Below are 26,019 nucleotides of genomic sequence, written 5' to 3' on the forward strand. Positions count from 1 at the left end.
AACATTTGATATGTCCACAATCGCGATAAATATAACACAACAAAAAATGTGATCGTAACCATAATTTGAATCCCCATTTTATATTGTTTTTAAAATATGTGAGAGTGATGCAAAGTGAGTACTGCCATTAAAAGCTGAAAGTGATGGAAAATGATGGAGAAGAGAAACTTGGTGGGGGCACCAAAAACGGTGGCCCTGGGTGGCGGAAATGGCTCAACCGCCGCCCAACTTGATGGCTCCTTGGCTGAGCCATTAATAGCTGTTACTCGTCCCCATTGCACAATAAATTATCAGACTGTTTAACTCTTCAATGCGATGTGAGCACTCATCTAAACATTTGCTGTGAGAAGAAACAAATGCATCCTTAACATTTTTGGAGTTTCATTTTGGCCTAATTACTTTTTTAAATTCATACTAATATTATATTTTTATTCTGTTTTGATCACCCATCGTTAAAACATAAATAGAGATAATATTTTTTATTTTTTTTATTGATGACGTGGTATTACCTTATGGTGATACATCACCATAAGGAGCATTTTTGTCTATGTATTAGACTCAATTTATCATTTTTATTCTTATAATGTTTTCGCATCAATTTAGCCATTGAAGTTGTTTAACGCATCGATGTTTAAAATGTTTTCTATTGTTTGGGGTTTTAAGTAAGGATTTAAAGTTTGAATTTTAGGGTTTAGGGTTTTAAGTTAAGTGTAAGCTATAGGATAACGCAATTAAAAGAATAATTAGATGATTAAAACAGAACTGCATAAATAGTGGTCAAAACGTAGTCCTATTTTGTTACATTAAATAATTAATTTAACATTTCGTTAATAGACTACAAAAACACGATTAAACTCCGTCAAATATAAAAACAATCTAAGGATTAAATTAGATATAAAATTTATTATTGACATTTGACGTTACCTAAGTTTTAAAAATTTTAGTGGCCAAATTTTATCATAAGGTGAGCTAAAATACAATTTCACCTTTGTGTTAACTAAAAACTTAAAAATTTGAAGGGACTCAAATTGGAAATGTCCCATTTTGGGGTACAGACCCTATTTCCCGCATAGTTGTCTACGTGTAATAAAAGAAAGGCTTAAAACGCCATCCGCCCCCTATCATTTTATTGTTTTCCCAATTCAGTCCTTAAACATTTTCTTAGATCCATAATGCCCTTTTTTTAATTTTTACAAAAGATACCATTTTATACCAAAAAGTCTAACAGCCATTAAAAAAATGGACTGTTCACAAACGTGATTAATAAGTTCTCACCCATTTAAATCTAACTTTATACCTAATTTTTTAATAAAGCCCTAACATTTTTAAGTGTTTTCTAAAGTATAAATTAGTAGTTAAAATATTGTTAGTCAAAAAGATAATGTCATGTCAATATTAATTGACCATAGCAAAATTTTCTAGTTTTTAATGAGAAGGTAGATTATCACTACTAATTTGATGTCAAATTAATCTGATGACGTGATATGATTTGATTGATTATTTTTTTAACGGTTACGGGAAATTGATGTGTCACATTATGATTGACCTAATTTTTTTTTAAAAAAATTCGTTTTTCCCGAATATGTGCATAAATTATTTTTTGACTCATATATGTACCTAATGTGACAAACGTTACCCATTTAGGTGTCTGGTCATAACGGCCGTTATAAAACTCCATTAAGTAATACGTGTCACAATCTTAAAATTTTAATTTTTTTTAAAAAATAAAAATATTATTAAAAAAATAATCCAAAAACTTGTCTTCCCCACGTACCTTGCAACCCATGCTCCCGTCCCATTCTCCCTCCTTCCATAGCCAAACGACCAAAGGTCAAACGATCGACCAAATGGTTAGCTATTACGGTCTACGAAACGATCGATTATCACGATTGAATTTGAAGGATTGAGTATTTAAGATTTTAGGGATTTGAGAATTTTGGGTTTTTAGGTGATAGTAAGAGTTGTGACCGGTCATTGGGTGGTCGATCGCCAGCGAATAACTGGCTGGAGATGATCGACGGTTGGAGTAAATGGGATTAGAATTAAAAAAAATTAAGAGTTTGAGATTTTTCTTGATATTTTAGGGGGGAAATTGGGGCTTTTTCAAAAACATTTTTTATTTAAAAAATTATCATATTATTACATGTGTCATTTAATAGGAAAATTAATGTTTGTAACGTTAGACACCTGGATAAATTAAAAAAATAGTTTAGGCACCTATTCGGGAAAAGCGATATAGTTTGGACATTTATTTTAGTATTAATCCATTAAAAAACTAAATTACCGAAGTGGGAAAACAAACAAAATTAAGGGACAAATGATGCATTGAGCCTAAAATATTAACAACTGGGATACTTTTAACATATGCTAAAGTTGAGTCCTGTATGGGATTTTAATTTATTTTATATAATAAAATAAAAAATAATTTAAATATTATTTTTGGAATTAAGAAAATTCCACTAGTAGTGCATTAAATACTAACCCACCTCTAAATTAACATCTCATAATTTTGGGGACAGCATTTAATTAGTGTCCTATATAGAGATAAGCATGGAATGGGTCAGATTGAGTTTTTGTCATACTCGAATTCGACCTAAATTTTATACTCTCCACTCGTTATTCGACCCAATTCGAGTTTTGAGAGATTTTATTGACCCGAAATTCAACCCAATTTTAGATAAAACCTCGCCCTTGACCCCATCATCCCGATACAAAATATATCATTCTCATTTTTATTTGATAAATAGGGACTTAATTGGAAAAAAAATATCTAAAGATGGGTGTTATTATAATTATCTCTAAATATGTAAAGATAATTACACATTATTTCAAGTCATGTTAGATAAAAAAAATCCCCCTAAATCCACACTCGACCCTACCTTATCTTCTAGAAAAACTCAACTTAACTCAATTCGGTTTAAACCCTAATTTATATATATATCCTATCAAAATCCGTCGAATTCGAGTTCTGTACTCATCCCTGGACCCGAATTATATATATGAGATGAAGCCTAAAGGCTCAACAGAAGATTATATCAAAGATTAGTGAAAAGAAAGAAAGCTATGGAAGTAGAGAGTGAGCTAAAAACCTTGATTACAGTAGGGCTATTCACATATGTATCCTTGTCCTACTGTTACCACATTGCAGCAAAGATCCCAAAGGGCTTGCCTAGGCTCCTTGCCCTCCTCCCGGTCATGGTCCTACTATTCATCTTCCCCTTCAAGCTCCACTCGATCTATCTCTGTCACCCTCTAGTGCTTTGCCTCTCTTGCCACACCAACTTCAACCTCCTCTCACTCGCCTTCGATCGAGGTCCCTTGTCGCCGCCCAAGGCAGCGGATCTCGATGTTTTCATCCTCACAGCTTGTTCTCCGTTCAAAATCAAACAACCCCATCACTCCAAAGTGCCCTTGGATTTGATCCTAGAGGCTGCAAGTAAAGGTTCATTGTGGATAGTTTTCACCTTGGTTTCTTATAGCTACAAAGAGTGTTTCCACAGACTTGTTTGGTTACTCATCTTCGGGTTCCAAGTTTGGCTTGCGGTAGACGTTCTTTTAACCATGGTTGTAATCCCAGCTCAGGTAGGGATGGGTACGAGACTTGAACTCGACGGACTTTAACCTGATTTGGTTCTATTGGGTCATTTTTAAAAAAATATTTTGAGTTTGAGTCGAGTCGAGTTTTTAGAGTGTAAGTTTGGTTAAATTCGGGTTTGTGGTAAAAAAAATATTTGATCCAGCCCGATCTTAAAAATAACGTAATTATACCTTTTATATTTAGATACAATTACAATAATACTCATCTCTATTTTTTTAATTATATCTCTATTTTATCGAATGAAATTTTAAAAAATAGGGTAAACTACGCATTTAGTATCTAAGTTATCAGTCCTGGTTTGTTTTAGTACTTAAACTTTCATTTTTTTTGCATACCATACCTAACGTTTAGTTTTCATTTTATTTTAATACCCTTCCATTAAAAACTTAACGTGTTTAGTACCTAAATTATTTGTTGTGGTCCGTTTTAGGATCTAAACTTTCAATTTTTTCAAAACTTAACGTTAAATTTTGAACATAGTACTGAAATGAAACAAAAACTAACAGGGGTACTCAAATGAAACAAATACTAATGGGTACTAAAATGAAACAAAAACTAAATTTTTTAACGGTAGAGTACTAAAATGAAACAAAACAAAACTTTATGTATGATTTTGAAAAAAAATTAAACTTAGGTATTAAAACAGATCAAAAATGATCATTTATGTATTAAATGCATAGTTTACCCAGAAATATATATGTTTATATTTTTGAGTGGATAGTATATTTTAAACAGGTCGGATTGACCATAAATCCGATCCAACTCAACTTATACCAACCTCAGCTCATATGATTAGTGATAAACCGAAGAGACTAACGGGGTACTTATTCTAAAGTTTTAAATTTTCATATATTTTTTTCATATTTTTTATTAATAATATATTTTTATCTCCTTAAAATTTAAAATTTTATAAAATAAAATGTTCCTCCCTCTTACAGGTCATCCTTAGGGTTGAACTCGAGCCACACTTCAACTCACCTCTCTTGGCCTCATCGTTGCAAGACTTCTGGGGCCGAAGGTGGAACCTCAGGGTATCCGAAACGCTCCGTCTCGTCGTTTACGACCCGATAAAAAGCGTTTCGATACGCTTAATCGGAGCCCGATGGAGTTCGTTGCCGCCGGTTTTCGTAACGTTTGTCGTCTCCGGTCTGATACACGAACTGCTGTATTACAGCATATTACGGAAAAACCCCACGTGGGAGATAACCTTGTTCTTCGTCCTGCATGGGATTTTCGTGGACATGGAGATTATATTGAAGAAGAAGCTCAAGCTGAGGCTTCACAGGGCCATTACAGGACCACTGGCTATGGCGAATCTCACAGTCACTTCTGTCTGCTTGGTTCTTGCTCCGCTCCTGAGAAATCGCGTTGACGAAAGGATAATCTACGAATTCAACCTGTTTCTGGGCTTCTTTTCGGGTTTATTTCCATGGAGGTCGTTGAACTTTCAAAAGTTATAAAATAGTCATTATATCTATTAAACTACTACGAAATGATTATTGTGACGTTATAATAATTGTGATATTTTGTAATAGTTTGATGAAATTTGATCTATGATTATAACAGTTATATAAATTTTGTAACACCCCAAATTAAGGGCTAAATTTTAGAAATTATAAAGTATTGGATTTAATTGGTATTTTGGAAGAAAATTGAGGATTAAATTGAAAATTTGTAAAGTTAATAGACCATTTTAAGAAGTTCAGAAAGTTTACAGGCTAAACTCATAGTTTAACCATTTTTCTTTAAGAGAGAATTATAAACTCTCTCTAGTGTTGCGGATTGCATTTTTCAGTTTTTCTCTTCCCATCAAATCCCCCTTGAACTCCGATCTACTCACCATCCGATGTTCGATCGACGAACCGAAACCATTATCGTGTTCGTTGTTAACCGATGAACAAAATCCCTCAAACCTTTTGTCGTGAATCATCATCGTTTTTCGTTAATTTCAGTCGGAAGTATCGTCGGTTTTAACTCGATTTCAGTTGGTTTTTCGTCGATTCACGACGATCCGACCATCCGTTTCGACACCTCATGCACCATCGTGTTCCTTGTGCCGTTCCGAGTCTTCCGGTGTTATGGTGTTGCGGTCAAAGTTTTGGATTTATTGAAATCGAGCTCTCCACCGTTCAAAATTGTGAACCGAGCTTTGTAAGTGCCTTAACATCACTTAAAATAATTTTTAAGAATTTTTCCGGGAATTTTTTGACACCATATCACTGTTCACATGCCACCACCCGAGAGTGGGCATCGTCTGGCCGCAGGGTGTTAGTTTTGTAATTAATTTCTGTTTGGGTACTATTTGTGTAAAAATGCGGGTGTTAGTTTTGTAAATATTTGTATAAGGTGGCTAATTTTGTAATTAATTTCGGTTAGGATGATATTTGTGTAAAACAGTCTACTGTTGACCGTCGTTGACGACTGTTGACCAAAATTTTGACCGGCATTGACCGGGCGTTAAACGACCTTTGACTTTGACCGGGTATACCTATTCTGATATTTTTTGATGACCTGAATTTGTTTTTGGGGTCCGTTTCGCCAAATTCGAACCCGGTAAGTTGGTTTTCACTGATTAATCACCCGATTCGATCCGTTTTTCAGAAATAAGCCCTGCTTTTGATGAAATGTTTATTGTTATGTTTTTGAGGAATTATTGGAAGTTAAATTAAAGATCGAGGACGTTTGAATGGAATTTTATGGTCGATCAGTATGACACGAAAATCGAGGTAATACTTTACTACCTCTTTATGCTTTATGGAACATGTTGATAATGGATAAATGCATGGACATATATATGATTGGTCTATTATGACTGTTTGATTATGGATAGATTCGAATACGGTTTAAGTGATAAATTAGTTCAGACTCTACTGAATTACAAACTTTGTGATTAAGTGATAAATGAATCAGTCTGGTTATGTAAATTATAATTTATTTCATCAAAGGTACTTGGGTTGGAAATTATGAGAATACTCATGTAGGGTAAAATTACGAAAATACCCCTATGTTGTAGAATAACAAGAATTATCCCTGGAAGTTGATTAATAATTCTGATAAGACATATTGATATGATAAAACTACAAATGTGTATAAGAAATGCTAGTTATATTGGAAAATTTGGATAATCAATTTTTAACCTCAAGAGGGTTTATGCAAGATATTAGAAGTTTGTTAAGAAATTATTTCAAGATCTGAGAATGTTCAGGTAAGCAATTAAGCATATGATCTCTAAACTATATTTATTTTCGTTAAGAGTTAATACCAAAAGTATCTAGGTACGAAATTACGAAAATGTCCTTGAGAAGTGAAAATAGTCCAAGTTGACTCTGAATGAGAGAGTAACCTGAGAATTTGTTTTTAAACCGATAAATTACTGATTTGATTGTTGAGATCCTACCTTTGTATGAAAATTTTCTGAAAATTCGTTAGTAACATTTGAAAAGACATTTTGCCTGGAAATTACCAAATTGAGTAAATATCTGAAGAATGATTTATTGAAGGTGCTCTTTGGTCAGAATTGTTTGAAATGACTGAAGTAAGTGATAAGATTAAATTAAATAATAAGATCGGACGGAAGAAAATGATTGAAATACATTGGATATGTAAAATGACCAAAATACCCCTGGAAAGGAAATGACTCAAGAATGTCACCAAGCTGAGGAATGAATGGATATACTCAAACTTTGAAATGAATAGAAAAACATTGAGCACTAAAATAACCAAAATACCCTTATGTCCTAGACTAAGTAAATGTCTTGGATTATTTAAGAAATTCAAATAAACATGGATGTTGTACTGCTCTTAAAGGTTATGGAACACAACTTAATTCGGTCAACTAATACTAGTGTTGTATCAATACTTGAATGGCATATGAACCACTTGAATGCTTGTTCGTTTCCTCAAGTTTGAATTGATGATAATTTTGGAAGTACTCAGCTCAACTTAACGCTAGAGCACATTCGATAGTAAGAAATGGGTATCCGTAAGATAAATCAACCACAGATACCATAATGACTCTAGTATATGAATAAATTGTACTAAAATGAAATGCAATATGTATTTGAAATTCATAAACGTCTGAATTACTCTGGAAAACTCTGAAGTAACCGTGGTAGACATGATTGCTAAATAAACTAAGGAACCTTAATGACTGAGGAATAAGTAAGTGATTTGGATAAGTCTGGGAAATCTGATAAGTTACATAGTGTATAATTCCTATGGGTTTGAACCACAAATCAATTACGTTGACATTTCCTGATATAGTTTAAACATGAAAATGAAATAAAGACATTTAGAATATTTGTTCGTCTCCTTAAGATCTATTCAGTGGTGATTCAGAAGGTGATCAATGAACAAGAATTGTTAGTGTTAAAGAGTGAATACACTGGAAGGGCATTGAATGGTCTTGTCGATATGCATTAGTCTGGGAATTGTATAACTCGAGTTGTTTGATAATCCGATCGATCGACATAAATTGTAAATATCTTGAATCTTCATTTTTATATCTTCACCTCAAATCACTTCAGTCAGGTTTGAACACGTAAGTAACGTTGATGGAAATGATTTTGAATACCCTATTTGGTTCAATTGGTCTGAAATCTTATGAATTCAAAGTATATTCCTGAATACCCCTGATTGTTTGGGTAATGAAATCACACTCAGTAAATCTGACTCTAGAATTATTATGAATAAAGGTTCCAGAACGTTTCCCTGATGCACATGAAAACATAGTGGAATTCTAAAGTATCAATCTGAAATGTCTGATTAGATCGGTTAGAAATCGATTCTCTTCAATAAGTTCTTGCTCCAGGAATCCGATCAAATTTCACAAGTTTCACAAAATGCCTCTGAAAAATACTTGGATTCTCTAGTGTGTTCCATATGTACTACATGACGGTTTTATATGTTTTAAAATAAGTTTTAACGAAAGTATTGATTTACTGGTTTATGAACCATGGCAACATGGTATGTGATCTCCAATTATGGTTTTCACCAAAAAATATGAATTTTTCCTAATTTATGGAATCATGGAAACTATTGGTTTATGAATTATGGTACCTGAAATGTGTTATCATGTTTCTTGTTTCCCTGGAATAAAATGATGGTTATTGTTTTATGGACCATGATTAATACTGGTTACTAATGGTATTGTTTTATTGGGATATTATATGGGTAGATTGGAGTATGGAGGTACAACTCTGATCAAGCTGGTAAATCCTTACGGACTTAAGGTGATCCTTGAGTAGGCTCTCAGGCCCCAAAACACTCCCTTAGGTTAATAATTGGACTACTCATGGTGTACAGGCATAAATCAGTTATACGATTTATTTCATTATTACGATTATGACATATTACTGGATAACGGTCCATGCATTACGTTTTATGGCTAAAACTGATTTCTACCGGATTTTTATATGGATAGGATTATGGAGTATGGAGGCACATCCCTGATCCAACTGATAAGACCTTACGGACCTAATGATACCCTTGGGTAGGCCCATGGACCCCAAGGCATATCCTTAGGTTGGCTCCCTTTTATGTGTGCTTAGGGTAAGCCCTACGGACGTAGTTCTGGGGAACTGCATAATGGAGTTTGGTTGGAGGGTTCCGCTATGGTTTTCAAAAGATTTATATATTTTCACTGGTTTTGATTGGAACACACTAGACATCCTTTTCAACTCATGAAAATGAGATACTATGGATGCTTCCTATGAACGGTGATCTTCATGGCTTTTACTCGATGAACTTCTAATGGAACCCCAGATTATTCCGCCCACTGGTATACGTCTGATTCAATAAGGAAATTATGGCTTCCCATTTATCTGTATGTCATGTAGCATCATCTGATAGTTCTGTATTACTGAGCTTTTCGAAGCTCACTCTATTACTCACCATTGCAGGTTAAAAGAATTGTACCAGTACCACTATCAACATCAGTAAGGGAGTTCTTCCGGCGTTGTTTGCAGAGTATGATACATGTGATTAGGGGGCATGTAATTGTATTTTGTTTTATATACGAGTCTGAAAACCTGTTTTAATTATGAACAGTGATGAATCATTTTATGAGTTTACATGTTTAATAAAAGTTTTAAATTTTCCGCTATTTTTACGGTGGGTCGCTCCGATGACCCTAATATGACACTCCAGATCGGATCGGGTTATCCACATCGGTCTGAGGGGGTTACAAATTTAATAATTGTTTTATAACGATTTGATAGATTTAATGATCGTTTTATAATTTTTTAGAAATTTATTAATTCAATAACCATTTGAGTATAATTTGATTACCCATAATCACAATTGTAAACGATTCGAGTTTGAACTCGACTCGAGTTCTTCACGAGTTGAAGCGAGTTATTTGATATCTAACTCGAAAAGTTAGTAAACAACTTCAAAAAAATAAAAATTTAATTTTTTAAAATTAAATTATTAATAATATTAATATTTATGTGTTGTGCGTTTTTTTTAAATTTAGTGTGAGGTTTTCATGTACCTAAGTTTCAGGTTTGAGATCGAACTTAAATTAGAACTGAATTCGAGCTAAATCTGAGAATGCTTCGGGTTAAAAAAAAATTGAACTCTAGTAGAGCTGTAATTTTTAATTTCGAGTTTTTGTTGAATTTGACAATTTTAAACTCACGAATTTATGGATTGAATATATCTCAACTTTAAATTTTTCTAATTAAATCAAGCTTAACAATACTCGAAGACGATTTGACTGATTTACATCGCTACCCATAATTCAAATCCAAAGAGACACGTAACTTAATAATACATGAAATTATGCAAATATTTATGCATAGAAATTAAAGCTTAGAACAACGTTCACTTATTTCTGTGTTCGATAATAAATGGTTTATTTTTTTTTTCCAAAGAATATAAATTTTTTAATTCAATTAAAATATTATTATAAATATGTTATCGATATTTTTTTATTAAAAAATCTTTTTTATTATTTTATTAGAAAAATAACCTCCAACTAACATTATTTAGAAAAATGATCTCTAAATAGCCCATGTAGAGGTTTTATTATATTAAAAACCCCCAATTAATTTTTTTAAAAGAGCAACCCCTTTAGCACATTTGTTAGAAAAATATCCCACAAACTACACACGTAGGACGAGCATAGGTCTCGCTTTTTACAGGATGCGAGATAAAATGCACTTTTCAGAGGATGCAATCTAATATGGTTATTTAATATCTCACGTTTCCCATAATGCGAGGTCTCCGAGATATTGAACCGTCTCGAGAAATTTATTACGAAAATTATTCAATATACCTTGTGTTTTCCAAAAAGCGAGGTATTTAGTTTTTCCAGCAAACTACAAGTGCTTCTAGGCATGTTCGAGGAGCATGTTCGTGTACTTAATCTTGAATTTTTTTGTAATTTATAAGATTCTTTGCGTAGTATTGGAATTTATCTTCCAGTTAAGGCCAATATAAAGACATACGAGATATTGTAGGTGTATTACAAATCGCGTTGAAAATGGTACCAAAACTTGTTTTGTGCAAGAATGAGAAGATACAAAATCGCGTTCAAAATATGTCTAATGCTTGGTTTAGTGTGTACAGAACAAGCTAAAATGGCTCGATAGAAATGGCTAGTATCGACACATACTAGACATTTTAAATGGTGTAATAATCGTGTTGAAAATTGTTTGAAACAAAAGTAATACAACGAAAAAAACACAATAAGTTTGAGGGAATGAGTGGAGGCGTGTCATTTGTTGGTGTGATGCCTTAAGTAGAGGATACCACCAGAAGAGGATGTCTTGTAATGCCTTAGATCACATGTTAGGAGTTTTGGGGTAATCCGAATTAGGCCTTGAATTAATCCTCTAGTTTGTAGGAAACTTTGACCCAAAGTGAAGTGGATTTAAGCTTGAGTTGAGCCCAATAATGGATAAAGAAGGTATCTTTAGTTTCCATCCAAAATTAGGAGGACCAAAGGAGTAAATAGACCATTGTTTAAATAAAAAGTTAATATCCATTAAAAATGGATGATCTCACGTATGAAACCCCCATCCCTCTTGTCTTACCAACTCTTGCTCTCTTCTCTTCTCTCCTCTCCTCTTCATCTTCTTCCTTCAACCAATATAAAAGCTAGGAACTTTATAGATTTCAAAGTGTTTCAAGGACAAGCTAAGGTAAGAATCAACACCCTTTCACCTCAAGATTTATTTTAAGCTCTCAAACACAAGGTTTGGACATGGTTTTAGAAAATGAGTTTTGGGAGGATTTAAGAAATCTTTGAGTTTCAATCCGATTTTCAGGAAACTTAGACCTTTAGAAGTGTTTTTAAACCTTTCTTAACCCCTAAATTCAGTTAGTAACTCTTTCTTTGTTTCTTGTTAAAGAGAGAAGTTAGTGAGAGCTCCAAAGGTAGGGGAAGAAGAAACTCACCTTGGGTTTAGTCATTGAATTTTCCAGCAGCCTAGACGCTCAGGTAACTCATTTCTAACTCATCTATACCATTTTAAGGTCATTTAGATGAAAATTGGTAGGTTGCATGAGCTTGAAACATTTTCCATTGTCGATTCATAATGTGGGTGTTTCAGCATGATTTAAGACCTATTTATGATCACTAATATCAAACAAAACACTTAAACATCAGTTGGGAACCACATTAAGGCTTTTGGGTAGAAATATATGATCTTTCGAGCCAAAGCTTTTCGTAGCAAAAGTATCGATACTGTAAGATTGCTCATCAACCAAGCTTAGAAATATGCAATATTCAAATGGTAGTATCGATGCTCATTCATAGATTATCGATACTGGGGTCCCAATTTCGATACTGATCAGGTTGGTATCAAGACTAAATTTTAAATTACAATTTTGGTATTGATACTTACATAGAGTATCGATAACAAGGAAGGGGTATCGATACTCTGAATGTATTTTTCAGAAACATTAAACCTATATTCGGTATCGATACTCAGGTTAATATCAATATCCCAGAGCCAAAGTATCAATGCTCATTCAAGAGTATCAATACTACCTTACCCAATTAGCCTATGTCAGAAATAGGTATCTATACCAAGTGGCTCAGTATCAATACTAAGGACACAGTAATTATACTGACGAATAGTTTTAGATAGGCAATCCAAGGTATATTAGATCAGACCCAAGGTACCTCAAATACTCCATAATAACAATAAATAAGACTTCAAGCGATAACAGTAAATAATATCATAATAGTAGAAACAATAACAATTAGGGTTATATAATATAGTCTTTTTTTACGCTCTGAAACGGTAAGGACATCCGAGTTTCTCTTAGCAAAAATCCAAGTCAGTGCGAGGCACTTTAGCAACCAACTAAGCGCAGATACACCAAGACTTGACTTTTTATCTTCAAAACTCATGCTTTTGAAATTCATTGCTTGTGTTTTACAGTAAGTGTTAATAAAGAAAATGTTAATTTTGGTGAAAGGCATGGAAACTCATCACCTACCATTGATAATTCCATCCCATTTCCATGTCTATCCTCCCATGATTGCAAATAAAACAGTCCAGCTCGAGTATTACTGAAATCTTCAAGGGACTCATTTCTGGAATCTGATAGCTACATGGCAGCTTAGATTCATCTCAACATTTTCCCAGAACACCAGTCATCTTCTTTTACATATTTAACTTCTTTTTTTCCTTCAGATTTTCCTTTTTTGTTTTTTGGAGTGATTTGGGTTTCTTCAATTAGCTCACCTGCTGTTGTTTCTGGGGAAATGGCCACATTGGGGCTTCATTATTTAGCTGAGATCTGAGATTTATCCATTCAAAGATCTGAGCTTTACTGCTGGAAGGTGAAAGTTGACACATTTGTTTATTTTTCTTCTGTTTTATGCATCAAATTCTTTGCTTTTTCTGCTTTTCTGCATGCAAAATGGTGTGTTTGAATCTGGGTATTAATTGTTAATGATGTATGATTAGTGAAATACATGATTTTTAATGGAATTTTTTATGAATTCTGTCAATCATGTAGAGTTCGAGTAAGAATAGAAAATGGCAAGTGATCATAATGCAGAATATTCCAATAGGACTGCCATTTTTGGTTTTAAGGGCTGGGAGATTATTGTTGTTGTTGTTGTTGCTGCTTTATTCATTATAATCATCACTTACACTGCTCTTATTGTGTTTAACTTCCTGTAAGAAGAAGAGATCAAAAGCTAGAAGCAGGGTTACCCTTACCCGAATCCCATCTATATCCAAGGAGATTAAGGAAGTGCTAATTGAACAAGTATCGACGACCGATTTCGTGCCGCGTGACGGTATACTTCTCACCATTCATGACAAGTCCAGTGACAAAGACTCTGAGAAGGTCATGGTTCATCTTGGGATGTGGAAATCAAGGAATGGTGGTGACAATAGTAGTCGGTCGGGTTCGTTTCGCCTTTTCGAAAATGACGGTGCAGGGTCTCAATCAGGAGGATAAGGGAGCTCCGGTGGCACCGTGACGGTTTATAAACCATCTTCTTCGTATCATGCCACCGCGCGTTCTCCTCTAGTTGGCCTACCTGAATTCTCTCACTTGGGTTGGGGTCACTGCTTCACATTGAGGGATCTCAAACTCGCCACTAACCGGTTTTCAAAGGAAAATGTGCTTGGAGAGGGTGGATACGGAGTTGTTTATCAGGGCAATTTGATCAACGGGACGGCGGTGGCGGTTAAGAAGATACTCAACAACTGTGAGTATAACATGTATATGTGTAGACTTTAGGTATGATGTTATTTCTTATCCTGGAGTCCCGTTTAGCTAAACTACCTATATCTTTGCAAGGGATAAGCAGAGAAAGAATTTAGAGTCGAAGTTGAAGCCATTGGGCATGTCCGCCACAAGAATTTGGTTCGACTTTTAGGTTACTGTATTGAAGGAACACACAGGTATAGTCGAGTGTTAGTCCCGCTATAAAATTCTTGCATAGTTTCTGTCAACAAAGTACACTGTTTAAAAATGCAGGATGCTGGTTTAAGAGTACGTCAACAACGGAAACTTGGAACAATGGCTTCATGGAGCTATGCGTCAGCACGGATATCTAACTTGGGAGGCTCGCGTAAAGATTCTCCTCGGCACAGCTAAGGCGTAAGTCACTAAATCAACCGACGTTGTCATAAGTCCAGTTCTCATATGACATGGTTTTTTGTGCAGTCTTGCTTACTTGCATGAGGCCATTGAACCAAAGGTGGTGCACCGAGACATAAAGTCCAGCAATATTCTGATCGATGATGACTTCAATGCCAAGGTTTCCGATTTTAGTCTGGCAAAGTTTCTTGGTACGGGAGAAGTCATGTTACAACCCGAGTTATGGGAACATTTGGGTATTCGTTTTTCTCTAGTTCGCCTTCATGTCTTTATATATTTAAGACCTCTGGTCATCTCTTGACAATGTTTTGCTTCTGAAATTTCAAAGATAAGTGGCACCGGAATATGCAAACACTGGCCTTTTGAACGAAAAGAGAGATGTCTATAGCTTTGGGGTTGTACTGTTGGAAGCAATCACCGGTAGAGATCCCGTGGATTATGGCCGTCCTGCCCAGGAGGTACACTGCAATCATGGATACGATGAACGATCTTTACCGAACATGGAATCTTAATGTTTATATATTTTTAGTCCTTTTAAGAGGTTTTTAAGGTTAATTAAACACGGAATCTTAATGTCTACTGGTTAATCTGGTAGATTGGCTGAAAATGATGGTCGGAAACAGGAGGTCAGAGGAAGTGGTAGACCTGAATATCGAGATTAGGCCATCGACAAGAGCTCTAAAACACGCCCTTCTAACTGCTCTGAGATGTGTCAATCCGGATTGCGAAAAAGACTGAAGATGGGTCAAGTTGCACGAATGCTCGAGTCCCAGGAGTATCCTATACCAAGAGAGGTTAGTGTTGGATTCATTGCTTAGCATGATGCTTGGTCATTATACTGAAGTGCATGGTGGTTTTATCTGGCTGTTCCATTTCGATGAACTCGGGTAAGTCTCTGAAATCAGGACCGAAGGCATCATAGGACTCATGGAAACAGCATGGAAATATATTCGCAGAGGGAGAACTCCGATACCGATAGGTGCGATTGTGCAGGTTCAAGGTCGGAGAGCAAGCGGATGCAGCCCTGAACTCAAATAAGGCCGGAAACGAAGTTAGTGATTCTTGAAAGAGGTGAGTGGTAGTATGACTTGTAGATGGAAGAGATGATTGTTTCAGTGTTAAGTGTACTGAATAGGGTTAGCTCATTTTGAGATTCTTGCTTGTAAATTAATTTGATTATCATGAAGTACTGTATACGTACTTAAATATACATACATACATACATGCATACACAATGTTATATGTACATGTCCATCATAATAATGTCATTCACCTTTGCACAAGCCAGCCTGGAGAAGTACATGTTTTGCAATATCTACCACCAATTGTTCCATTCATTTTGTGGTCAAAAGTTGCAGATTACAAGGACTCTTCCCTTAACCGTCATGCCATGTCATCGTTTTCATTAGCATACGTTATCGTTTTCATCAAATATACGTTAATATAGGTTCAGTCATAAGAATAGTTTGCACAGCCATTATCAGAAACACCAATGAGGCAATGACCAAAGTAATCGATCAACAGACGACCAGACAGACGTACTGACAGACGAGGATCAATGAAATAGCAAACGTTCGTGCTAAAACATTGGAACCACTTTTCATGTTTTTTTATCGCAAAACAACCGGCTTAATGACTCGAACGAAGAATACCAAACTGCATCGACAGCATAGCTCGACTTCGGAGAATAAAAGAATGGCATATTTATGCTTCAGACATGATGCAATCTACTGCCTGCTTGCATATGCCGGTCATCGTGGCCTCAGGGCCGTAGACCTGTATCCAGAATCAGTAACATAGTCAAGTAGTAATACCACTGTGTCCTTCATGAATATAACACGACATCAATAATCGTTGCCTCTTGAAGATGTCGAATGATATACAACATTTTTACAAGAGTGGATAGTGATCTCATACCTCGAGGGGTACTCCGAGTTCGTCTCCAAGAGCACGCATCCTTGCCAAACCAGTTTGATAGTTGGGACCGCCTCTTCGAACATAGATATGCATCCTCGCAGCTTTTAACTTGGCTTCCTGGAGTGAAGGGGAGGATAAAGGATTGTGTTAGGATTTTCGGGAGCTCGAATCGACAACCGGAACGGTTTGCAAAGAGGGGTCGGAACGGTTTTATGTTTAGGGAGTAAGGAGATTGAAAGATAGAGAATTGCACAGCGATTTATAGTGGTTCGACTTTCTCAATCAAAGTCTACGTCCACTACCTTAGCTCCTCACCAAGGATTTTCCAACAAATTCACTAATTTGTTCTTTCTTTTGAGGATAAAGAGTAACCTTACAATCTCTCTAGTTTTTCCGGACTAAACTAGAACATTTCCTTAACTTTTACAAGGGATAAGCTAGAACCTTTTCCCTTTATAAAAGGATAAAAGAAGTAAACAAATAAACCTCTCAAAGGTAGGTGTTTACAAGAATTTAGCTCACAAGAACAATATTTACAAGAGAGAATGAAAATAAGAATGAAAAACTTCTTCTCTTATGATTGATTGTTTGGATAGTTGTTCTCTTGCTTCTTCAAGTGTCCTTAACTTGTATTTATAGCTTGGAATGTGTTTGATGTTGTATATATCCGTTGGGGATGTTTTGGAGTCGTTTGGGGATTATTTTTCTACTCAAAAGGCTGCCCATAACATGATGCATCGATGCATGATAAAGGTGCATCGATACCCCTTCATTAAATTCAAATAAACTAGCCGTTGCAGCCTTGATGCATGGATGCATCGCAGGATGTATCGATGCATGGCAAGGATGCATCGATGCATAGCAAGATGCATCGATGCACTAATTGCATTCGATGTTTAGATGCATGGATGCATTGCATGATGCATGGATGCATTAGTGCAAATGCATGGATGGATTGCAGGGATGCATGGATGCACTGCAGAGATGCATGGATGCACTTTGACACCCTTTAGATTTTTGTTCAAATCCGAATTTAATGGACTTTGAATTATTTTTGAAACCTTTTGAAAACTTTGAATAAATTCAATTCAAATCCAAAAACATTTTACCTTAAATTGTTATATCAAAACATAGTTCAACGGATTGGAATGTCAAAGGAGAATCTCGACCGATGAACTCAGGTTTAATCGTTTTTAGCTGAAATATACCTTTTCTCTCGACGCTCGAATAATTCCGTTGAAAGTAGCACCAACATCGGTGAAGTTAGCAATGCCACCTCCAATGAGAAGGGCTCTCTTACGACCGTCGGGGTTTGCAGTGGCACACTGCAACATCATAAATCAGTAGAATTTCCCAAAATCTCGAATGATGAAATTACTTAAACTTCTATAAGAAAAGCGTAAACCGGTCACGGTTTCTTACATCGATAACGACTCTTGCATAATGCAAGACCTCCTCCGCGTAGTTGCCCAGTTCTGATGCATAACCTAAATCTCCTACCTGATTAAATAAACAGAAATAAATCCTTAGAATGGCATCAAGGGATATCAAACCTGCAACAAACAACAATAAAGGTCAGTGAAATGGAAAGCATAAAACACAGATCCACTAGATCACTTACTGTATCAGCATAAATGACACTGGCACCACCTCCGGCAACCATCGTCCAGATACGCCCTTTCGGATTCAAAACAGTGAATTTCAGAGATGCACTTGTCTGTGATGTAAGCAAAGATTGTGATCAAGAAACGTCCCTCAACCATGTGGAAAGAGATCTGTACTGAAATAAAAGCTCCAACAAGAATGACTACCGTTTCATCCAACGAATGAATGAAGCTCTCTGTAGGGCTCAGGACCCTCCCAAAAGGCAGAGGAAACTCTATGTTACCCCACCTGAATGCAAAATTTCGTTTCAATGAGAAATTATCTCTGTGTTATATATAAATGAATTCTGAAACTAGTGAATGAGGTTGTTAATTGTACTGAATTCCATAGATAGCCTTCCCTTGGCAGGATCATTCAAACTAACTAAGAGAAAATTGATAAGAAATGGCGGCGGCAGCTGAAACAGTAAGAGAAAATTGTTATCTCTAGGGTGTTCAAATAACCGAATTAATTCGGTTAACCGACCGAATCGAATTAGTTCGGTTACTGAATTAGTTTAATCGGTTAACGGTTAAGAAAATTTTTAAAATTCGGTTAACGGTTAATTCAGTTCGAATTCGGTTAACTAACCGAATTAACCGAAATTAAATTTTAAATATTAAATATATTATATATAACATATGAACTCAGCCCAAACCATTTAAAACTCAATTAATAATTTAAGATATAATAACTTTTAAACCTAAATCAATATTAATTAATTAAAAAAATTATATAAAATTTTATTTTATAATTATATATTATTTAAATTAATTGTAAACTGTTTTTTAATTAAAAAATATTAAATATATTATATATAACATATGGGCTAAGCCCAAACCATTTAAAACTCAATTAATAATTTAAGATCCAATAATTTTAAAACTTAAATCAATATTAATTAATTAAAAAAATTTATCTGAAATTTTTAATTTATAATTATATATTATTTAAATTAATTATAAACTTTTTTTGAATTAAAAAAACATTTAATTTTTATATAAATTAGAAAATTTAAAAAAAAATCGGTTAATTCGAAAATTAACCGAAATTTATTCGGTTCAGTTAATATGTTCGAAAAAAGTTCGGTTCAATTAATGATTAAAGAAAAAAAATTCGATTAATTCGATTCGATTCGGTCCGGTTTTAACCGAATGAACAGCCCTAGTTACCTCAGTGCCAAGGCGTGCTTTAACGAATTCAACAACTTGAGCAAGATCTAAATTGAGAGCAACCAAGCCACTCTTTCCACGTTTCCCGAACAACATATCTGGTTTGACAACCAATCTGGTGGACGAAAGCCACGGCTGTTCGTTCGCCAACTCCGTGAAATCAGTAGATTGAGTCACCTATCAAAGCAAACAGCAAAAATCAGCATTGACTGGACTGGAGAGACTTACGCAAGGAGAAGTAACAGTAAAAAATCATTGTTTCAAATTTTATTTGAATTCTCAATAACGAAACATCTTCGTCCAAATCCTAATGACGGAGATAATGAAAAGGAGGATGCGAGTTGTACATCTTGATTTTATATTAATCAAATATAGATATTATAGATTAGTTTCGGTATGGGGTTTGACTAGTTTTGATTTTAGGGTTGAATTTTATAAGTTTGAAAGTGATTTACGTAAAATCTGAACCGGAAAAGTGATGGAGATAAGGAGACAAGTTCGTCGATATCTTGAGTGATCGAGAAAGACATCAAAGAATATTAATTGCGGTGCCGATGTGACACACGGATGAATTTGTAAAACGTTTATCTTTAGAGGAAGAAGATGAAATAAATAATAAAAAGAAAAAAAAGAAATATTATATAGATTCCGTGTCAATAAAAAATAACATGTATCACTACACGTGGTTACATGTCACAATTCTATTTATGATTTAACACCTGAGTAATTAAAATAGGAGCAAATAAAAAATTTAATGCGTAATAATAAAATTATACCCTCAACATTTGCATAAATGGTCACTTTGTCCCTTATTTTTTAAAGCTTTTTAAATCCCAACGTTTTATTTTGGAGCAAAATGCCCCATGCATAGATGGAAATCATTAGTTGACTAACGATCAACGTTTCTTATAGATGTGGCAGGTCTACGTGTGATGCCATATAATCAAAAATAATTTTTTGAATGATTTTAAATACATTTTTATAATTGTCTATATAATTAATTATAGTTATAGTTTACTCTAATTTTTTTTTTTGTTGAAGTGGCATCACACATGGACTTGCCACTTCCGTAGAGATGGGCATGAGTCGTGTTTTTGGTCCACCCGATCTGAGAACAAGGGAGCCTCCACCTGAGACCCGACCCGACCAAAACAAGAGTTCACCCGACCCGATATATAACTTAGAAACCCAACCCGACCCAAAATAATAATAAAAATATTATTTTTATTCAATAAAAATAATGACTTAATTGAAAAAACTTATATATAGAAAGATATTATTGTAATTATTCCTAAATATATAAGGTAAAATTATATATATTATTTGGGTCAGGTCTGGTATTTTTCACCTTAAACCCGACCCGAACATCACACTTAAAAAAACCCAACCTGGACATCACACTTAAAAAAACCCGACCCGACTCCGATTTTTTTTTTAGAAAACCCGACCCGACATCGGGTCGGGGTCGGGTCCCATGCCCATCCCTACACGTCCTTATGAAATATTAACAGTTAGTCAACTAACAGTTTTCATCCAACTAGGGACAAAATAAAACGTTGTGGGGGTTAAAAATGCTAAAAAAAGGATAAGAGGTAAAGTGAGTAAACGTTGAGGGGTGAAATATGTAATTTACCCCCTCAGATAATTTGGGCCGTCAAACCTCAGGCCTATATTGTAAATCTGTGGACGTATATGATAAAAGACAATCTAATACAAAACAATTGCCTTCCCCGCCATTTATATATGTATTTTCCCTCTTGCAATTCCCATTGCTCAGATTTTCCATTGTTTCTCTTAAAGTCTTCGATTCCCAAAATCGAAGGGGAAAAAAAATTCCCCGAATTTCCTTTAGTTTCTTCGCCCCACCCCAACTTCGTTTCTCCTCTTTTTGGGCTAATTGATTTGTTATACAAGCTTCGAAGTTTGGGTTCCGTTTCTGTTTGCTGCTCTATTCGAAACCCTAATCATAATACCTCGTTCTACAAGTTAGTGTGTGGCCGCCGCGGAGGCAATAAGCCTAATTCGCCCTCGAAGCCAGGGGATTCCAGGCCGGGAATTGCAGGAAACCGTTTGCAGAGTGAGGAAACGTGAGTTTTTCTCTCCGTATTCCCTTTGTTTCGGTGCTTTTTTTTTAGTATTTGGGACCAAGCGAACCCTAATTTACGTTTGAATTTGAGTTTCGTTTGATTGGAAGTTGAAGTGTTAGACAGATTCCATCGGTGTTCTCGAGATGTATTGCTGGGTTTTTATGTGTTTTCTAGTATTGATTTGCGAAACTTGAACTTGTTCGAATTTTAAGTTCCTGGGTTTTGATTTGAGTTTGATGAATCCTTTTTCATGAGAACTGTGGCATGTTGGGATATTGCATTTGCTTCTTTGGCTTTTTTGTAGTTTCTCAAGTGGCTTAAGCTTTCCTAAAAAGCTAACCAAATCCTTAGTTGAAATTGCTGTGCAACTATTAGTTAAGAAATTCCCTTATTTTGCCGCCACGTTTTACATATTGGTTATAATTGATCCTACTTTCTTATGCAGAATAGCTCCTAAATGACTGATCATCGAGGTGCAAATAGCCAGCGTCCAATGGGACGGCTCCTGGATCAGGAAATACTTACTCTATTAATCTGGACAATTTCAGCAAACGTCTGAAGGCTATGTATTCGCACTGGAATGAACACAATGCCGAACTCTGGGGCTCTTCTTACGTTTTTGCAGTAGTACACCACCCCCTTCAGAAGATTTGCGATATCTGAAATCATCAGCACTAGACATTTGGTTGCTAGGTTATGAGTTCCCGAGACTATAATTGTTTTCACAAAGAAGCAGATTCATTTCTTGTGTAGCCAGAAGAAAGCTTCTTCTTGAAGTTGTGAAGAAATCTGCGAAGGAGGCCGTGGGGGCTGATGTTGATGCATGTGAAGGCAAAGAGCGATGATGGAGTTTCATTGATGGATGATATATTTAAGTCCGTCAGGGTACAATGCAAGGAATCTGAAAATGATTCTCCTATTTTTGGTTACATAGCTCGAGAAGCTCCTGAAGGAAAGCTTTTAGAGACTTGGGTTGAACAACTGAAAAGTTGTGGCTTTCAGCTTACTGATGTAACTAATGGTTTATCTGACCTATTTGCTGTGAAAGACAAAGAGGAGGTTATGAATGTCAAGAAAGCTGCTTATTTAAGTTACAACGTGATGAATATATTGTGATTCCAAAGCTTGAAAGTGTAATTGATGAGGAGAAGAAAATTACTCATGCTGCCTTGATGGATGAAGTGAGAAAGCTATAGTGAATCCACAGCTAGCCAAAGTAAAGCTTAAGCCGGAGAATGTTGATATTTGTTATCCTCCCATATTTCAAAGTGGGGGCGAGTTTGATCTCAGACCTAGTGCTGCAAGCAATGACGAGAACCTGTACTATGATTCTGCAAGTGTTATCTTATGTGCAGTTGGAGCTCGCTACAACAGTTATTGCTCAAATCTTGCCCGAACTATCTTGATAGATGCCACTCCACTTCAGAACAAGGCATATGGGGTTCTTCTTAAAGCCCATGAAGCTGCAATTGGTGCTTTGAAGCCTGGGAGAAAATTTAGTGCTGCGTATCAAGCTGCATTTTCAATTGTTGAGAAAGAGGCTCCTGACTGGATTCCCAATCTAACAAAATCTGCTGGAACAGGAATTGGTCTTGAGTTCGTGAGTCAGGGCTTAATCACAATGGGAAGAATGACCGGTTGGTCAAAGCAGGAATGGTCAATGTGTCACTTGGTTTTCAGAACTTGCAGTGTGAGAGTAAGAAACCAAAGAGCAGTAATTCTCTCTCTTACTTGCGGATACAGTTATTGTTGGTGAACAAATACTGAAGTGGTGACAGGCAAATGTTCCAAGGTGCTAAGGATGTGGCTTACTCTTTCAATGAAGATGAGGAGGAAGAAATGACTGTGAAGGCTGAAACAAATGGCGTTGAGCCCTTTATGTCTAACAGTTCTTAGGTCAGATAATCATGAGACCACTAAGGAGGAGTTGCGGAGGCAGCATCAAGCAGAGCTTGCTCGTCAAAAGAAGAAGAAACAGCTAGACGGCTTGCAGGTGGACCTCGGAATGGAGACAACGTTCAGCTGCAAAGGCTTCAAATGATTTGATAGCCTATAAGAATGTGAACGACCTGCCCCCACAGAGAGATTTATGATTCAAGTTGATCAAAGAATGAGGCTGTGCTCTTGCCAATTTATGGTAGCATGGTACCTTTCCATGTGGCTACTATAAGGACAGTTTCCAGCCAGCAGGATACCAATCGGAATTGCTTTATCCGGATTATATTTAATGTTCCAGGGACTCCTTTTAGCCCTCATGATTCAAACTCTCTAAAGAATCAAGGAGCAATATCTAAAAGAAGTCTCATTTCGCTCCAAGGATCCAAGGCACATAAGTGAAGTGGTACAACAGATTAAAACACTTCGTCGGCATGTTGTGGCCAGGGAATCTGAGAAGTGAGAGAGCTACCTTGGTCACTCAAGAAAAACTTCAACTTGCAGGGAACAGATTCAAGCCTATACGGTTGTCTGACCTTTGGATACGTCCTGTTTTTGGTCGTGGAAGAAAGATTCCAGGAACACTTGAAGCCCATGCTAACGGTTTCCGGTATTCTACCACTAGAGCTGACGAGCGTGTTGAGATCATGTTTGGAAACATAAAGCATGCATTCTTCCAGCCTGCTGAGAAGGAGATGATCACTCTCCTTCTTCATCTGCACAACCACATAATGGTAGGAAACAAAAACCAAGGATGTACAATTTTATGTTGAGGTATGGATGTAGTTCAGACATTGGGAGGGGCTAAGAGATCCACTTATGACCCTGACGAAATTGAAGAAGAGCAAAGGGAGAGGGATAGGAAGAATAAGATCAACATGGATTTCCAGAGTTTTGTGAATCGGGTAAATGATCTCTGGGGCAGTCTCAGGATGGTCTTGATCTCGAGTTTGATCAGCCTCTTAGAGAACTTGGTTTTCCATGGGTCCCATACAAGCCTCAGCTTCATTGTGCCAACCTCGAGCTGTTTGGTTGAGCTGGTAGAGAATCCTTTCCTCGTGGTCACCTTAAGTGAGATTGAGATTGTTAACCTGGAAAGAGTTGGCCTTGGGCAGAAAAATTTTGACATGACTATTGTCTTTAAGGACTTCAAGAAAGATGTACTCAGGATTGATTCCATCCCTTCAACTGCACTTGATGGCATCAAGGAATGGCTTGATCAAGTACGAGAGCAGGCTGAATCTGAACTGGCGGCAGATTCTGAAGACAATAATGATGATCCACAAAGCTTCATTGAAATGGGGGTTGGGAATTTTTGAACTTGGAAGCTAGTGATTCTGATTCCGATGATGAAGAGGAATCAGATCACGGTTATGAGCCATCTGATGCGGAGCCTGAATCTGAGTCAGAGGATGACGACTCTGATAGTGCATCATTGGTCGAGTCCGAGGATGAGAGAAGAAGAATCCGAGGAAGAATGAAGAGAGAGAGGGAAGACATGGGAGGAGCTGGAGAGGGAAGCAACCAATGCAGACAGGAGAAGGGGAACGAATCGGACAGCGAGGAATAGGAGGAGGAGGAAAATGAAGGCTTTTGGGAAATCCGAGCCCCTCTAGTAGTTCAATTCCCAAACGTTCCAAGCTACGATAGGTGTTGTTGAACCTATTGCCTAAAATCCAACAGATGTGATGTTTCCTATCAATTTTCTGGTTAGTTTTTAATGTTTAGACATGATTTAGTAGCAGCTGGTATTTTAGAAGAATGTAGTTGTCTAACATATAAGTTTCGTACTGTTAGCTTTTATACTACTAGGGTATGTTCCAGTTGGATTGTCTAGAGGATAAATGTTAGACTGTAAATTGGTGGCATCAGTTAATGGGAGTAACGTTATTTGTTATTTCGTGTTCATGTTCCATCTTTAGGGACTATTATTCTAAGAGACGCACCATTTGGAATGACTTTGTTTTTGGTTTAATGATGTCCCTGATTGATTTAACAGTATATCTGAATCTTGAAGATGAACCATGTTCTGAATGATGTTACTAAATGTGGTTGGTGTAACTGTTGTTTCTATTGCTTAAATTTATAAGATGAATGTGCCAGGATATTATGAGGAAGGTATGCATAATTGAGTTGTTCAGATAATTTGCGACATTAAATTAGTATGATATTATGGATGGATGGATGGATGCATGGATGCATGTGCATGTGCATGTGAATGAGAATGTGAAAGTGAATGTGAATGATATATATGATTGTTACTTGAATATGGTATATATGATACTTTAATCAGTGTCATGAATTTTCATGATGATGTCTGGAGATGATTGATTTCCTCGAACAGCCTCGTGACCATATCATTGCTGCTCTCGACTTCTACGGGGGCCCTTTTATCAGTGGCGGAGCTTGAAATTCAAATTTTTTTTATTAGTTACTTATTTTACTGACGGTGTTCATTTTGAATTTGTTCATGATCATCTTGAAATCTGAATTTTCTTTAATTAATTATTTATTTTATGTAAAGTTAATATGATTCATGTATTGAATAATTTTACCGTAATCACTAAAATTAGGGGTACGATGCAAGCTT

The 26,019-nt window shown here is 36.0% G+C and overlaps 2 protein-coding genes and 2 pseudogenes across 2 annotated transcripts; 3 read left to right on the forward strand and 1 right to left on the reverse strand.

Annotated features, from left to right (window-relative positions):
* Window positions 1–2,991: 2,991 nt before the first annotated feature.
* On the forward strand, window positions 2,992–5,153 carry LOC120154708 (probable long-chain-alcohol O-fatty-acyltransferase 1). The gene is made up of 2 exons (XM_039166366.1): window positions 2,992–3,582; window positions 4,537–5,153. Exons 1-2 carry the CDS (start codon window positions 3,064–3,066, stop codon window positions 5,056–5,058), a joined length of 1,041 nt encoding a protein of 346 aa, XP_039022297.1. The 5' UTR covers window positions 2,992–3,063; the 3' UTR covers window positions 5,059–5,153.
* Window positions 5,154–13,136: 7,983 nt separating this feature from the next.
* LOC120154706 lies at window positions 13,137–15,768 on the forward strand (annotated as a pseudogene).
* Window positions 15,769–17,737: 1,969 nt separating this feature from the next.
* On the reverse strand, window positions 17,738–19,503 carry LOC120154720 (ATP-citrate synthase alpha chain protein 2-like). Its single transcript, XM_039166374.1, has 6 exons — window positions 19,408–19,503; window positions 18,592–18,653; window positions 18,403–18,520; window positions 18,213–18,308; window positions 18,014–18,091; window positions 17,738–17,916 (listed from the first exon to the last, which is right to left on the reverse strand). The coding sequence occupies exons 1-6, from the start codon at window positions 19,501–19,503 to the stop codon at window positions 17,785–17,787; spliced, it is 582 nt and encodes a 193-aa protein (XP_039022305.1). The 3' UTR covers window positions 17,738–17,784.
* A 2,448-nt stretch (window positions 19,504–21,951) lies between these two features.
* On the forward strand, window positions 21,952–25,309 carry LOC120154701 (annotated as a pseudogene).
* Window positions 25,310–26,019: the final 710 nt, after the last annotated feature.

Source organism: Hibiscus syriacus, unplaced genomic scaffold (assembly GCF_006381635.1).
Source record: "Hibiscus syriacus cultivar Baekdansim isolate YM2019G1 unplaced genomic scaffold, ASM638163v2 tig00111149_pilon, whole genome shotgun sequence".
Taxonomy (NCBI): domain Eukaryota; kingdom Viridiplantae; phylum Streptophyta; class Magnoliopsida; order Malvales; family Malvaceae; genus Hibiscus; species Hibiscus syriacus.